The 15,781-nt window shown below is 40.8% G+C and overlaps 1 protein-coding gene across 1 annotated transcript in view; it reads right to left on the reverse strand.

Moving 5' to 3' along the window:
- GLDC (glycine decarboxylase) overlaps positions 1–14,661 on the reverse strand; it is a 42,678-nt gene extending 28,017 nt beyond the window's left edge. The window contains exons 1-4 of the mRNA XM_061351086.1: positions 14,418–14,661; positions 14,255–14,333; positions 7,408–7,543; positions 1,431–1,595 (exon numbers count right to left, since the gene is read on the reverse strand). Of these exons, the coding sequence (XP_061207070.1) occupies positions 1,431–1,595; positions 7,408–7,543; positions 14,255–14,333; positions 14,418–14,636 (599 nt within the window). The 5' untranslated portion in view covers positions 14,637–14,661. The remainder of the gene's footprint in view (positions 1–1,430; positions 1,596–7,407; positions 7,544–14,254; positions 14,334–14,417) is intronic.
- Positions 14,662–15,781: the final 1,120 nt, after the last annotated feature.

The raw sequence follows: 15,781 nt of genomic DNA on the forward strand, positions 1-15,781 counted from the left end.
ACTAAGGGGAAATCCTGCCTGACCAAATTGGGTGGATTTCTATGATGGGGCTACAGAACTGATGGACAGCGGTAGAGCAGTTTAACTGATGGACAGCGGTAGAGCAGTTGATGTCATCTACCTGGACTTGTGCAAAGCATTCGACACTGTCCCACATGACATCCGTGTCTCTAAATTGGAGAGACACAAATTTGATGGATGGACCACTCGGTGGATAAAGAACTGGCTGGATGGCCACAGACAAAGAGTTGTGGTCAATGGCTCAATGTCCAGCTAGAGACCAGTAACGAGTGGTGTCCCTCAGGGATCGGTGTTGGGACAAGTCTTGTTCAACATCTTCGTCGCTGACATGGACAGTGGGATTGAGTGCGCCCTCAGCAAGTTTGCCGATGACACCAAGCTGTGTGGTTCGGTTGATACGCTGGAGGGAAGGAATGCCATCCAGAGGGACCTTGACATGCTTGTGAGGTGGGCTGATGCCAACCTCATGAAGTTTAATCATGACATATGCAAGGTCCTACACCTGGGTCGGAGCAACCCCAGGCACAACTACAGGTTGGGCAGAGAAGAGATTCAGAGCAGACCTGCAGACAAGGACTTGGGGGTGTTGGTCGATGAGAAAAGGAACATGAGCCAGCTGCAGTGTGCGCTCACAGCCCAGAAAGCCAACCCTATCCTGGGCTGCATCAAAAGGAGTGTGACCAGCAGGTCGAAGGAGGTGATCCTGCCCCTTTATTCTGCTCTTGTGAGACCTCACTTGGAGTACTGTGTGCAGTTCTGGTGTCCTCAACATAAAAAGGACATGGAACTGTTGGAACAAGTCCAGAGGAGGGCTACGAGGATGATCAGGGGACTGGAGCACCTCCCCTGTGAAGATAGGCTGAGAATGTTGGGGCTGTTCAGCCTGGAGAAGGCTGCGTGGAGACATCCCAGCAGCCTTCCAGTATCTTAAGGGGGCCTACAGGGATGCTGGGGAGGGACTCATCATTAGGGACTGTAGTGATAGGACAAGGGGTAACGGGTTAAAACTTACACAGGGGAAGTTTAGATTGGTTATAAGGAGAAAATTCTTTCCTGTTAGGGTGGTGAGGCACTGGAGTAGGTTACCCAGGGAGGTTGCGAATGCTCCATCCCTGGCAGTGTTCAAGGCCAGGTTGGATAGAGCCTTGGTTTAGTTGGAGGTGTCTCTGCCCAGGGCAGGGGGGGTTGGAACTTGATGATCTGAAGATCCTTTTCAACCCTAACCATTCCATGATTCTATGATTCACATCAGCACTGAGAACTTCTTTAAGCTTCGCAACATGGGCTATAGCTCTTCAGGGATCTGCTCATGCTGAAAAGGCTACACTCCAATCCACTCACCTATCTACCCCTACACTGAAGTCTGAAATTCCTCCCTCCTGTGATTTAACCATACATTTAAACAGTACCTGTGACATAATTGCATTGCTTCTGCAGCAGCTGTCCCCTCATCCAGCAAAGATGCGTTGGCTACATTCATTCCTGTGATGTCACACACCATAGTCTGATAATTTAGCAGACTCTCCAGCCTACCCTGGGAGACCTCAGGTTGGTAAGGAGTATACTGGGTAACCCTGTAAGAAAAGAAGTCTTGAGTTTGGTCTAGGAAGATATTGTGTAACGGAATTATGGTGATACTTAAGTGAACTGTGTCATAAGAAAAATAGATTATAAAACATAATTCAGTGACACAGAAGTTTGTTATAAAATGGTTATTTTTAGATGGGTGTAATTTTTTACTGGCATGGAAGCCTGAGAATGTTTCTTCTTTTGTTATTGACTTGGCTTTTTACAGGAGAAATCTATTTCTCCATTTTGAGAAGGAAATTACTTTTAAAACAAAGGCATGAGTGCATCCCGGGGAGGGGAGACGGCAGGTGGGTGCTGAGTGTGGGAGAATGGAGTCATGTCACATGAGAATACTTAGTACAATCGTATCTAGGTATTGCCATTATTTTTCAATACCACTTCTGAAGCGTTTTACTTGCCAAGTTTTCTTCACTGTTATGGGAAGAAAGGTACTTGGCATTTCACAGAATCAAGCTCAGAAATATACAACTTCTTGTGAAATGAGAGTTCCTTCATGTGTTAGTGAAGGGAAGTGAAGCTGGTGTGAGTCTTACCTCTTGCCATTTGCAGAGCAAAACAGTAGAGGCAATATAAGCAATTCCTGAAAAAAAGCAACATTCTAGGGGAAACAATTAATTGTGACAGTCCAGAAATACAAATCAGCAGGGGTGCAGGAATGAAGGGCAAGAACAAAGATCAGAGTATCCTCACCCTGCTGGAAATTTGTGTACTGGATTTAATGGTGGTTTAGGACAGAATTTACACAAGTTTCATTTCAGGGTAGCAGCAGGAAACAAGTGGTAAGTGGGAACACTCATGGCCTTTGTTTTCTAGCAATAGAAGAAAATAACAGTTTGTTTCCTGAAAGGGCAGTAGCAAGCTCTAGACTTTTGAAAAATGCTTAGTGGTGAATGTACAGTCTTTAAAGAGAGACTGAAGTATTTGGAAGCTCAACACATTAAGTCAACAGAGGAGCAACAAAGACTTTTTAAGAACAAGTTGCAAACCCTGTGGTATAAAGTGAGATAAGAGGAGCAATAAGATAGTAACGCAAAAGAGAAAGTAGGATAAAAGTCTTGGAGAAATGAAGAGCTACAAAGAAGAACGTAAGTGAACTCATTGTGTAATATGATGCTAATGAATTTACTGTCAATTCAAATGATACATCTACTCAAATTTCTCAGGTTTACTATTCAGTACAGAGACAGAAGGCAATAATTTTACATCAAATAAGGTAAATATTGACAATTTTCCCAAATATTGGAGGTTCCTCCTGCTTCTTAGCCAAGTCTAACACTAAACTACTTATCCTCATATACTTGACTGCATAGTTCACAAATGAGACCATGTCTTGGGCTGCAACCAATGTTGCTCCCCTCAAATGTAACTTTTTTTTTTTTTTTCTAGGAAGAAAATTAACTCTATCCCAGCCAAAACCAGGACACATGCAGAGATTCCGGAAACTCCATTATCAAGCACTGTTCAATGAACTAGCCCTTGATTAGTATTTGTAGGTGTACAGTCAATAATACCAATGACTAAGACTAATTTCTTTCTTACTACAAAGCAGGTAGGGTTTCTTCAGAGGTAAAAACTGAAGTTTTAGCAAACAAAATCTATCTTCTTCGGCGATTTTTGCTATACTTTCACTGAAACTCTAGAATGTTAATGTATTCATAATCAACACAATATTTTTATCTTGTTGTAAATTATGTTTTGCAGTTTTAGACATCTGCAAGACTCATCTCCTGCAATGGCAGAGCTAGAATTGATTTGGATTTCCAGTTATACAGAGTGTTGTTTTTGAGACCTGACAATTAAAAGATGAAATGAACTTAAAGTAGGATAGACTGCAAGCAGAGCTTAAAATGAGTGTATACGAGCCAGAAAAAAAAATTCATACATCTGACAGCACTGGAAAACTAAGACTGTTAAGGCCAAAATGGAAACAAAACATAAGAAAAAAGGTGTATTTAATTTAAATATGCACATATATAAATAATGCAGTGTAGAAAGATATTAGAGTAAAGCTGTGTAACGAGGGCCATCCAACTGCAAGCAGCTCCATCTAGCCTGTAAAATTCCCAAATGACATACTGTATGTAGAGTTCCAGATGCATCGCTTGGCACCTTATGCACCTTTGAAGAGCAGTTATAAGGCTGTTCCTAAAACAGGAGCTTACCCATGGGTTTGAGAAAGCTGAATAGTCTTATGACAGCGCATGGAGACATGCCAGTTTCAACTCAAAGCATAAACACTGAATTTACTGCCAATTTGGCAGGCTTTACAGCTGCTGGTACAGCTTCCTGTATCCATTCTGTAACCGTGTAGAAATCAGCTGCTTAATGTTTATATCAGGTTTTTGCACGCTGTGCATAATTTTCAGAACACTGTGGATAAGTGCTGGTTGCTACTAAGTTTAACAAGTTACAATACCAGTGTAAAGATTGCAGGAGTCCTTGGCACAAGTACTTTATTCTTACATATTTAATGTCTGGGGCAAAGGAATCAAGTGAGCTGTACTTTGAAGACCTCCACATCATGCTCCGTTTCATGGTATTAGTGTGACTTTAAAGGCTGCCTTGATTTTTAAGGCCTGATAGGTATTTTTATCCATTTAAGCCCCCAAAGTAAATACTGCACTGCGTTGACATGCATGTTAATAAGAAGACTATAGGTAAGCTGAGTTCTGAAACCGCAACTCTTCACATCTTGATTTATATTCATGTCAGGGCACAGAATTTATTTGGTGTGCTAGAAGGGAAAGAGCTCAGCACATTGGAAGTGAAAATAAATTAATGAATATCTTAATATGGGGCACAGCAGAATAAGGACTATGCATCCGTTCCAGCAGACAGATGGCAGGTATTCATACACTTCAGGACTCTCTGCTGAAAGTTACATAACTGGCAGTGTGCCCCAAAATAAATCCATCTGCAGCATCTTAGAGTTGGTCTGTTCTAATGATAAAGCAAGTTACACATTAGCCTGCTATTTATTTCTTTGGAAAAAAGCAGGCAGGTATTTTTTCTAATATCAGCTAAGTAGTGTATGAAAAATACTTGTAAGACTTCCACCCCATGTCAGCATGGAATTATTAGTCACACATTGATAGGAACAAGAAATTGTTAGCAGCCCGAGACCAAGACCAAAAGGAAATCAAGTATCAAAAGTAAAGGATACTTATCCTCTACCTTCTGTAACTAAGTCAAGTCCCTGGAATTTTAACTGCAGCATTTCAGGTCCACAACAGAAATTTCTCTGCTTGTTCTCTAAATTTCATTCAAGGTATTATTTGAAAAAAGTCATCTGAAAAATTCTAGCAAGTGTTTTGAAATAGCTTCTTTCATGAATACAGAAGTAATTACACTGGGATTCAGACTTAAACGAAAAGTATGCCTACTCTTTTCTATAGCTACCAGTACAAGAAATTCCTGAATGCTGACTTCCCTGGCACTTACTAGTGGCATTTTCCTCACAGTTTTACCACATAGTAATTCAGCTATTCAGTTTTTACTGTGAACAAAGCTATTACACATCATTGTCCAAATGTTTTAGGAGTTTTGAAACACCATCAGTGTTGAGCATTTTTTTTAATTATTTATTTTTTCAGAATCTGAGATTTGGGAAGACTTCTGTGGTAATCTTCTAAAGAAAGCAGTGTGGGTCAGTAGTCTCATTTTCAGCTGAAAATAAATGTTATTCTAAACAGTTTCCTCCTGAAATCCACCCCTTTGCTGTTTAACTCCTAGTAAGTAACTAACTAGTAAGTCCAAGTGTCCTAAATAATATCAAGTCCTTCACTTCCATTTTCACAGACTTGCACAATCAATTTTTTATAAAGTTACATTGTACACCAATAGAAGCCTTGCTCTCAGGAATGCCATGCGATGAGAAACTAAGAGCCATGTGAGAGACATATCAGAAACAATAAGCTCTTGGAGCTCCCTTGGAGCTGCAATGTGAAATGTGCTCGCATGAAAAGGTCACACACTCAGTACAGGTTGGATTTCCTAAACAAATAGCTTCCCTAAAGTCCATAAAATTGCTTTTGCACACATGAGCACACACCTACACCCTCTTCAAGCAAACTGATTAGCCTTCACTTTAGCCATCCAGAATTTTAGCTTTTAGCCATCTAGTTTGGCTTTACTGGACACTGCAAGAACAGATTTATGGACAGACTCTCCCACTTGTTTCATTAACATGATGTAATTTTTTAGGATTTAAAAATACACAGTTAATTTTGGTCTGCTTACTTTTTAACTGTTCTTGTTTTTGCCTCTTGCAAAAGAGCATTTGGGGTTTTTTTGTGGCACTGTTGATTCCATATGTTGCAAAAAGTGGGTGAGGATAAGGCCAAATAAAACTTTGCATAGATGTACTGCATATGTTCCTTCAGTCCAAACAGTGCATCTTTTTCAAGGGTTCAAAATTTTGAGATGCAAATACAGCAGACAAGTCTAAAAATATATAGACTTGAAGGTCTACAGATACATAGACCTACTTATGGCAATCCAAATTACAAAAAATATAGCATCTAAGTAACGATGGCTTTTTACACCGACTAATATGACTCATTGGTTGGTTGGTGGTTTTTATACATACATATATATAAAAATCTTGGTTTTATTAAAATAAAAATAACTCAATAATACAGATTACAGTTATTATTTTAATATGGTACATAAAAAAGGAGTTACAGGCTAGAGATAAGGGAACTCCTAAATCAAATGAGACAATGCAGGGTATCAAGAGGACCTCAGTCTGTTGGAAAGCAAGACTCCACATTAAATTTAGTTCTTCTGTTGTATCATTTCTGAATTACTGCTCTTTAGGGAAATGTCAATGCTAAATGAGTATTTAAAATCAAACCTTAGTGACTTTGTCTGGAAAAGTCCATAAAGAAACAAAACGCGATTATTGTTTAGATTAATGCTGCTCATAAGTTATGAATCAATGCATTAAAATATTTTCCTTTTTAAGTAGTAAAACCAAACCAAACCAACCACAACCAAACAAAAAAGAACCCCACTGCCAAACCGGTAACATTCAAATTCAATTCCATCAGAAATGCCATTCTTTTGCTTGCCCCAAGAACCTGCAATGTCAAGTGGGTGACGAAAACAACATCCTCAGACTTTTCATAAACTAATTATCAAGTACTGCTATATATATATTTTTAAGCACCAGCGAATCATTTGTTCAGACGAGAATATTCTTTATAGATACTCATTTGAGCTCCTAGAGGCCTCTGGCTTAAAAAAAAAAATAAATAAATAACAAAAAATCAAGAAGTATATACCAAGAGAAAAGCCTTTAAAATTTTCAAGGCTTCTTACTTCTTCCTAAGAAAACCATAATCAAAGTACTGCATAGTATTTAACTAATTTCACCCAAAATTGCAGAGACCAACCGAGGAGTGAGGCAGTTTAAATTTTGGCAGAAGTTAGAATTTCTCTGGTTTAGGAGCTAGACCTGTATACTTCCTTAAAGCAAACAAATACTCTTTCTAGTTTATAATAAATAGGAGCTGTGAACAGAAATCACAAAAATTAATTATATATCTTACAGAAAATACATCTTTTGAAGTCAGAAGTCTCCTTTTTTCTCTTTAGCTTGAACATGAACAACACAGTTCCTACAAAGTAATATACACACCAGTATCAATACATGAAAGTCCTAGTATAAAAAAAAGGTTTGGGGTATTTTTTCCTGTGGTCATTCATAAGACAAACTTCAAATGTATATTTATACAAATACATTTAAATGTATATTTATACAAATACATTTACACAGAAAATGTGGTACATTACCATCCTGCATTCTCCAACAAATTCCGTGCAATGGGCTGAGGCATGGAGCAGTTGTAATAACCCATGCCTATATAGGATCTCCATATCTTGTTCTTGCTTGCAATATTGTATAGAGTTTCAAGGACTTCATTTTCACCTAATTGAAAGAAATTATTTCAGAAAACTACAGTATTTAACTAAATGCCATGCACCCCTGTGTAAAAAAAAAAACAAAACGTAGCATCAGTGAGGCAAGTATAAACAGTAGCAGAATAAAACATGAACCAAGAAAGGTAAAGATCAAATAACGAGCTGGTAAAATATTCCAGGAAAGTTAAATTCTTCCAAAATTCTGGAAAATGCAACAACTGAATAATAACAGGGTTTCAGCCAATGTGGAATAAAAGTGAGAGAAACAGCAGTAGGCAAATGGCTTATGGAGCCCTTTCTGTGCTAATGCCATATACAATTTTGTCTTTTGCACATGCATTAAAATACATCTCAGAAAGCACTCTTTTATTAGCTAAACCTTGCAGAATCATCACTGAATGAAGCCACAACAATCCACAACTATGATTCAGTGTTTCTAACAAAGCCATATTTGCACAAAATGGGCTCAAACCAAGCACGCAGGAGTAATTTCTTAGTATTAAAGAACTTCATTTTCTCGCATCTTCCCTGAGGAGCTTATAAAACAGAGCAGTTCTTTTAGTTCTATTTCAGTATGCCTCACCTGTTAAAAAAAATACAGTATTTCTATCTTAAGAAATTCCACTTAAGATTATTTTTTAAATGAGTCTGCCAGTTGAGTTTGGAAGGATTACAACACAATGCTTTTGAAGTGCTCAGACAGAAAGCATTTGCACTCCCTCCCCAGTTATCATTTAGTCTTTCGTCATACTTCCACATACTTCTCAGTGTATTGAAAACTGTGCAAAAAATCACATTCAATCAACCTGTTCCTAGTAGTCAATGAACAAAGTTACCCAACATTTGCCTAAGGGAAAGATTTACCAAGTACTTTAGTATCTGCAGATGCAGAGAGATGGTCAGTAAGCTGCCTAACATTACACAGGGAGATACACATGCCCAACCCAACAGATGTGGGTGACATTGGACACCAAAGCACCTAGGTGAGGGAAGCATGTCTTTCTTCATTCCCCCTCACCAAAGTCTGATCTGGGAAACTGCTGTACTAGGGCAGCTGCACCAAGTTCTGTTGATTCTGCACTGCAGCTGGAAAAGCAGACTTTGGAATTAATGTAAGGCTACTGATCACCAGTGCAGAATAGCTTGGGTCTCAACACTTAATTCTCTCCACAAGTTACTCCAACAAGATAGATGAAGTCAAAACAGTTAATGCTGTGGAATCTGGTAGCAAATAATTCTCTAGGTAGAGAATTTTGATTCTCTGGAATTTGAATTTCTTCTGCAGCTGTAAAGAGGATATTGTAACTTCAGCTCTGATTTCAAAACCGATCTCTCCTCTTCCTTTTACTTGAAGTGCTATTATTGTGTTCCATGTATAGATTAACTAAAAAGGAAAATCTGGTTTTCAATTGATGTCTTCCATAGTTATATTATACCTTCCACAAAGTTATTTTTCTACTGATCTTCAGTTCTCACTTCAAAGTTCATTTCTCCTCTGCCTTTTACTCAGTGTTACTGTTAGATCTAATGTATAAAGATTAATTTCTTGTTTTCAGGAAATGGCAACTTTTTCTGGAGACTCAAGAGTCATGTGTTTATTACATTTCATCTCAGCACTGTCCAGGGCAAGGCTTCTTAAACTGGTGGGCAGCTCTGGTTTCCAGTATTCCTCCCACACAGTTTATTCCAGGTGCACTTGTTTCTTTATTTTAAGTAAGAGTTTTAACACTGAGGAGATCTTCCTCTACCACTTGCAATCCAAAGGTTTCATGAAGGCCAGTTTGGGTGCAGTCTGAGAAAGAGAGAGTTGTATTCTTGCAGAATTCAAACATCAGTGCTTTTTGAAAATGGTAACGAATTTGCTTGTTTAACTCCAAATCCAGTTGTAGGCACACTAGCCCAATGTCACACTCTAAAATGCATTAGAAATGTGATTTCTGAAGTAAACACATCCCACAAATTTCCTTTGTTTGCTTGAGTGGACGGTTCTTCTACAGAGCCACTTCTCAGCTAACATAGCTAATAAACTACCACATGAAGAACTTGTGCTGCTATTTTCTCTGAAATAAACCAGTTTCTAAACTCATTAAAGGCACAAAGCAAAAAGGCTAGTGAGACTGTAGGCAGCTTAGGTAGCAGTTAAGCTTAACAGCTGAACCACATCCCACCTAGAAGAGCTGTGCTGATAGATCCCAACACTGAATATATCAGTATTATTGCATACAATATAGGTAGCTACCTGTGAAGACAGTTATACTACTAGTTTCAGTGAGGATGGTGAAATGCTAGAGGGCACACTACTTACTTACACTCCTGCTTCTCCTCACAATCCTTTGGTCACTATGAAGGCAACAGCAGCAGTATAGCTCAGATACGCACCTCTGCATTTGGCATGTCTCTTTGAAGAGACCTGGGATGAAGGCTCTTTTCCTTATGTTTTATACTGCCTAGCAGTTCATCACAGCTTGCCTTTAGTAAGACAACCCATAAAGAGCTGCCTTCTTGAGTAATGGAAATCAATAGCCTCTGATTTGCTCTGTAGCCTGGCTTACTTAAGACCAAGCAGAAGTTCTTACACAGATTTTATAAACTAATGATTATAAATTCTAAAATTTGAGAATGTAACTAGGAATATTTGGGGGGGGGGGGGGGAGCATGTAGAAATGGCAGAGCTTGTAGACTAATTTTTAAATTTAAATCCTGAATTTAAAAAATTGTTTCTGCTTTCTGAAAAAAAAGCATAAGTATGTACAAAGCCTACCTATTAAAGCTGGACATACAGTAACAGTATTGAAGAGACAACTGCAACTGAGGTAGACAGTAGCTTTGCAGGGATAAAAGAAAGAGGATTACTTTTACATAAGATGATCTGTTCTCTTACTTGAAGTGGGTCAATCACTACAAACATGCTAAAGCACCTTCAATACCTAAAGAAAAGCTGATTGTTCGGGTTTACTTACTGTGACAGCAGGAAAAAAGCTCTGTAGTAGCATCTGATTACAACTAAGTACCAAACAAATGCCTAGCCTTGTTGTAAATAGTAACTGAGCAGAAATTACATGCCAAAACAACATTTCCCCTTAACTGTATCTGCAGAAAAAGCTGAATGTAAAAGAAGCCCCCTTCCAGAATTAGTGAGGTACAGGACTGCAACTTATTGGACATTTTGCTGTTTCACCCCTACTGGCTTTCAGTGGCATGTTCAGGTGGCTTTGCAACACTGTCAGTGTGGGCTCATAGCAGCAGGCATTTTTCAAATGTCTTTTTTTAGGTCAGGAAAGGAACACAGATACTTCTGTCATAGTACATACTGAAAGAATCAACTCAGTTCAGAAACTTCTTAGCACAAGCTACACTCCCCTCCTCCATCATTGACTAAGTCTGTACAGGAAGAAACTTACCAACACAGGAACACTAATAACTTGAAAAAGCATTTCTAGTGCAGATGCACTTGTACCAGCAAAGCTTAGCATTTACCAAATGGCTTTTCCGTTCATACCTAAGCAAAACAAATGTCCAGTTAAGGCTAGAGGCTTTCTCTTTCCATATATTATTATTACTGTATTATTCCCTTTCAGGGAAGCAATAAAGCCCAATTCTTCCACTGAAGAGTAGGGCTATGCTAAATCATCTAGGAAAAACAAAACACGTACAAAAAGATTGCGCTTCTACTGTAATGAGAGGCTTTATTTATGAGTAATGGAATATGCAATACAATTTAAAACAGCTCTTAAATATAAGCTGCAACCACAGGAGGGTTTTTGGGGTTTTTTTTTGTTTTGTTTTGTTTTGTTTGTTTGTTTGTTTTTTTAACAGCTATTCAGCTATTGTGTACACACAGCCACCAATTTTCTGTCTTTTAGACAACTTGTACATTACAACAGAAAGATCTGTATTGCAAAACAAGCTTTCCTACTGCCACACCAAAATTTGAAGATATACACCAAATGTACATAGCAGAGATGAGGCTTAAAGCTATAAAAGTTTAAAGTAACCCACAAACACAGTAGCAGAGACCTATGACAGTCAACCAGATGTATGGTGTGTGCACAGTTTTTTGGGTATGCATATCTAATTCTAATTGTAGTCATTGACTTCAATGAGACTACAGTACAAACTCAACTGTGTTTCATAATACAAAGGAGTAGCTTGAGCACAGCTGATTCATTCAGTTGCTCTCTGGAGTTACTCTGATTACATTCTTTAGCTGAAGTTATACAGAAAAGTGGAAGTGTATAGATAATCCACTGGGAATTACCATATTAGAAATTTTGTGAATGCATAGGTTGAACAACATATTTTGAATTGCCTTGCCCTGTTCTCTCATTGCATGTATGAGTTTGGGGGATAGTAGGAGCAAAACTGTCTTCATACAAATAAAAATAACTTGTTTAGAATATAGTTCTCATGAAACTTCCATAGTTTTGCCATTTCCCTTTAATAGAAGCAGCATGACAGAGAAATAATATACCATACTCACATAAGAAATCCCACACTGATGATCAGAAGAAAGACAGTGTTCTCTCCAATGATACGTTAACAAGGAAGCAAGTTTTACTCAGACAACAATGTCCTAGGTACACGATGTTTAAAGTGAAGTTGCACAGCTTTAAGCTGAAGCTTTTAACTTTTATAATCTGTTGAATTTTCTGCTATCAATGAAGTGGAGAACTAGTGGCAAAAATCTACACATTAAATTACAAAAGACAGTTAATCACATTGGCTGCAGAAGAAAATGCAGCATTGTGCAGAAAAGGGTTTTCTGTATCTCATGCAAGCATCTCCTTTGAAAACTCCCTGTTGCATGCCATGCAATGTGAGACTGCATCACAGTCACATTCTTTCACAGTTTACTCTAAGGGAACAAGAACAGCATAGCAAGTGGAGCAAAATGCCAATGAGCTAAATACACTGTTAGCTAATGAGGTCCTGTTGCACCGTGAGAACCTCCACATAACAGAACATCAACTGATGCACAGCAATGCAGGAGGCACCCACTTCAAAACTGCTACGCAAATCAGCATGAGAATACATAAACTGCATCAGGATTTTGACTTAGGTTGACATTACCAGTTTAGTTTTCAATAATGTGCAAATATTTCAATGCCCAACTGTACTATATCACTTTTATGTGTTTTTTTATTAATGTGAAACTTCACAAAACTATCATCTACTTTAAAAACCAAGGAAAAGAAGAACAACAAAAAAACAGAAAGAATAAAACAACAACAAACACCAGAAAGGTTTTAAAAAAGTAATTAGTGAAAATCTACATTTAACCCCTCTTACACACTTAAAAATACAATAACCTCAAAAGCTTTTTTCTCTGAGGATGAGTGAAAAACATTCATCAGTCTGAGAGTACCTTGATTAAAATACATTAATTGTAGGAAAACATGCCAAGCAATACTTTCATCAGTTATACAGGCAGAAAGCAGTGATTAAATTCCACTTCACCACCCCCATCCCCATTTTAATAGGATGGGGATTTACCAAGAAATAAAATACCACTGTACCAATAAAACATGTTGGAAGTAGAAACTTCCAGTCAACACTGCATCCCCCCTGGCTACAATCTGTCTTTCCAGGCTCTAGTTTTCCTGGCTGTTCACTGTGGCGCTGCCTCTCACCCGTGATGTCATCTCGGGAGTAACCAGATTGAACTGGCCAGGAGCCTCACCGGAGCTGCGGGCCTGAAGCTCACGCTCACATTACAGCGCATGGATGAGCAATGAAAAGAAAACCAGCAAGAGGGGTCAACCTTCCTGCAAACCGGGCACAGACTCCTGATGCAAATATGAAGTTAATACCGATGCAATTGACTGCATCACCTGAACGGCCCCAGGGCTTTGTTAGTTTCAGTGGAACTGTTTAGCTACGGTGCATGTTAAGCATTTCTTTCACTCACAGGATTTCCAGCATCATGTTCACAGATACTACCAACATCACAGTTATGGAGACAGAAGTTTCGTGCTGCGATTGCTGACTTTTAAAGATGTTAATATCTAAAACCTCATTAAATCATTTCAAGTTTTCTGCAGCGTTTTGCTTAAGTACTGTACTGCCACAATTGCTGGCTCGGAAGTTTTGTGCTCCTGCAGGTTTATGCATCTCCCTCAGACAGATTCTAAACCCTAGCCATTACTCTACTGTGTATCCATTATACAGAGACACAAGTTTGGAATGTTATTAAAATGTGCACATTTGGGGGTGGGCAGGAGGAGGAACACCTACACAAACTCAACAACAAAAAACAAAGAAACCCTGCAAAAAAGCCCACAAAAGACAGTGGCCCATTTGAGGCTACAGTCCACACCAAGGGGGCGATTTTTAGCCACACTTTTTCCTTCCATATCAAACTCCTGAGACAAAGTGAAAGCACTGTAGCAGTTGAGCTCAAAAGCAGATTTTGCGCAGCCCCTCTCTGCCACACACGTTTTCCTACCGATTTCCGACACGAACGTAAGAAGCGCAGCAGCTAAACTACTACCAAGTTCGCCTGTGAAGACTGAAGTGTCGGTGCTGGTACTGCTACGCTTACTTAAGATTTATCCCGCACTTCACTTTCGCGGGGAGGTCTGTCCACTACACGTCTCAGCGGGGGCACTCCGGGGGGTGCACCCCAAGTCCCTCCAGCGGGCGCGGGCTGCCGGAAGGCGCCGCGGGAGGCAGCGGGGGAAGGGGGTCCGGGAGTACGCGGAACCATGCGGTTACTTACAGACGTGATCGTCCATCCTCAGCGGCCTCCGGAGTCGGATGCTGGCCGGGATGGTTTTATCCATTAGGTCCTCGACGCTCTGAAAAGAGCAGACCGTATGCTGCAGTTACTTCCCGCGCCGGGAGCGACCCCTCGCCCCGCACAGTGCGGTGCGGGCACCTACCTGCACCCCGACGGCTCGCAGCATCTCCTGCTTTTCCCGCTCCCGCGGCCCGATGTGCCGCAGGGAGAAGTCATCGTGCCGCGGCAGAAGCTGCTCGATGCACCGCGCCGCCTCGCCGCCGCCCCAGCGCAGCGGAGCTCCCCCCGCCGCCGCCGGCCGCAGGTGCCACGGCGCCCCTCGGGCCGCCAGCCGCCCCAGCCAGCGCCCGCAGCTCTGCATGGCTACGCCAACTCCGCTGCCGCCGGGCAGCCCCGCTTTGTGAGCGGGGGGCGGCGCGGAGCGGCCCCCCACGGCCGGCGCCAATAGGGACCGGGGGCGGCGCCGTGCGCGCCCCGCCTCGACGCCACCTGCCCGCCCCCCCGCCCCCCCCCCGGGCTGCCCCGCGCGGCCCTGACCCCATTCATCCGTCCGTCCCTCCATCCCTCCATCCACTCGCCCATACATCCGTGTATGCATTCATCCCTCCATCCGGCACGGCGCGGCGCTGCTGGCGGGGAGCAGTGGTGCTCTCAGCTCAGCAGGCAGAGCCTGGTGGGATTATGCTGGGAAGCGGGGGTTTCTGTCACAAAAGCTGTACTGGGATGGAGAAAACAAAAAGGTTTCTGTATTTCTGCAGCAGAGCATGGACTTGCTTTCAAGTTACTTGCTTTAGGAGGCATAATACATGCCACTTTCTATTGCAGCCAGGACCTGTCTGTGTATGTGTACTTTTCTCCCTGCTTTAACTTCTGGCCGTATGAAGGTAGATTTAGATTAGACTTCAGGAATAATTTCTTCACTATGAGAGTGGTGAGACACTGGCCCAGGTTGCCCAGAGAAGCTGTGGCTGCCCCATCCCTGGCAGTGTTCAAGGCCAGGTTGGGCAGGACCTGGAGCAACCAGGTCTACTCGGAGGAGTTCCTGACCATGGCAGGGGGCTGGAGCTAGATGATCTTTAAGGTCCCTTCCAGCCAAACCCATTCTGTGATTCTCTCTGAGTCTTGGGGAGTAGAAAGGTTAACTGGAACCTACTTTTCTCACTCTTTTGGTTCTGAAGGTAGTACCAGCATAGTTACAAAGGACAGCAACACTGAGGACATGTATTTGCATCAACATTTAAATAGAGTAACAGTGAAAGATAAAAATATATTTCCCAAATACACGTTGATTTAATCTTCATTGTATAACAGATTTACTGCCTATCTTCTGAATTTAATGAGGTAATTTATCACTGCTGCCAAACCTAAAAATAAATCTAATTTGCATCAAAGATCACTGACAATTGCAACCAGTATATTTCTGCAGTAAACACGGAATTACTCCACTCACACAATCTCAGTTATCTGAACTCCTCTGTTATGCTGGAATAGGCTCCCATAACTTGT

This window comes from Neopsephotus bourkii, unplaced genomic scaffold, assembly GCF_033783945.1.
Source record: "Neopsephotus bourkii isolate Nb327-2 ecotype Australia unplaced genomic scaffold, CSIRO-AGI_Nbou_v1 NB_550, whole genome shotgun sequence".
NCBI classification, from domain to species: Eukaryota; Metazoa; Chordata; class Aves; order Psittaciformes; family Psittacidae; genus Neopsephotus; species Neopsephotus bourkii.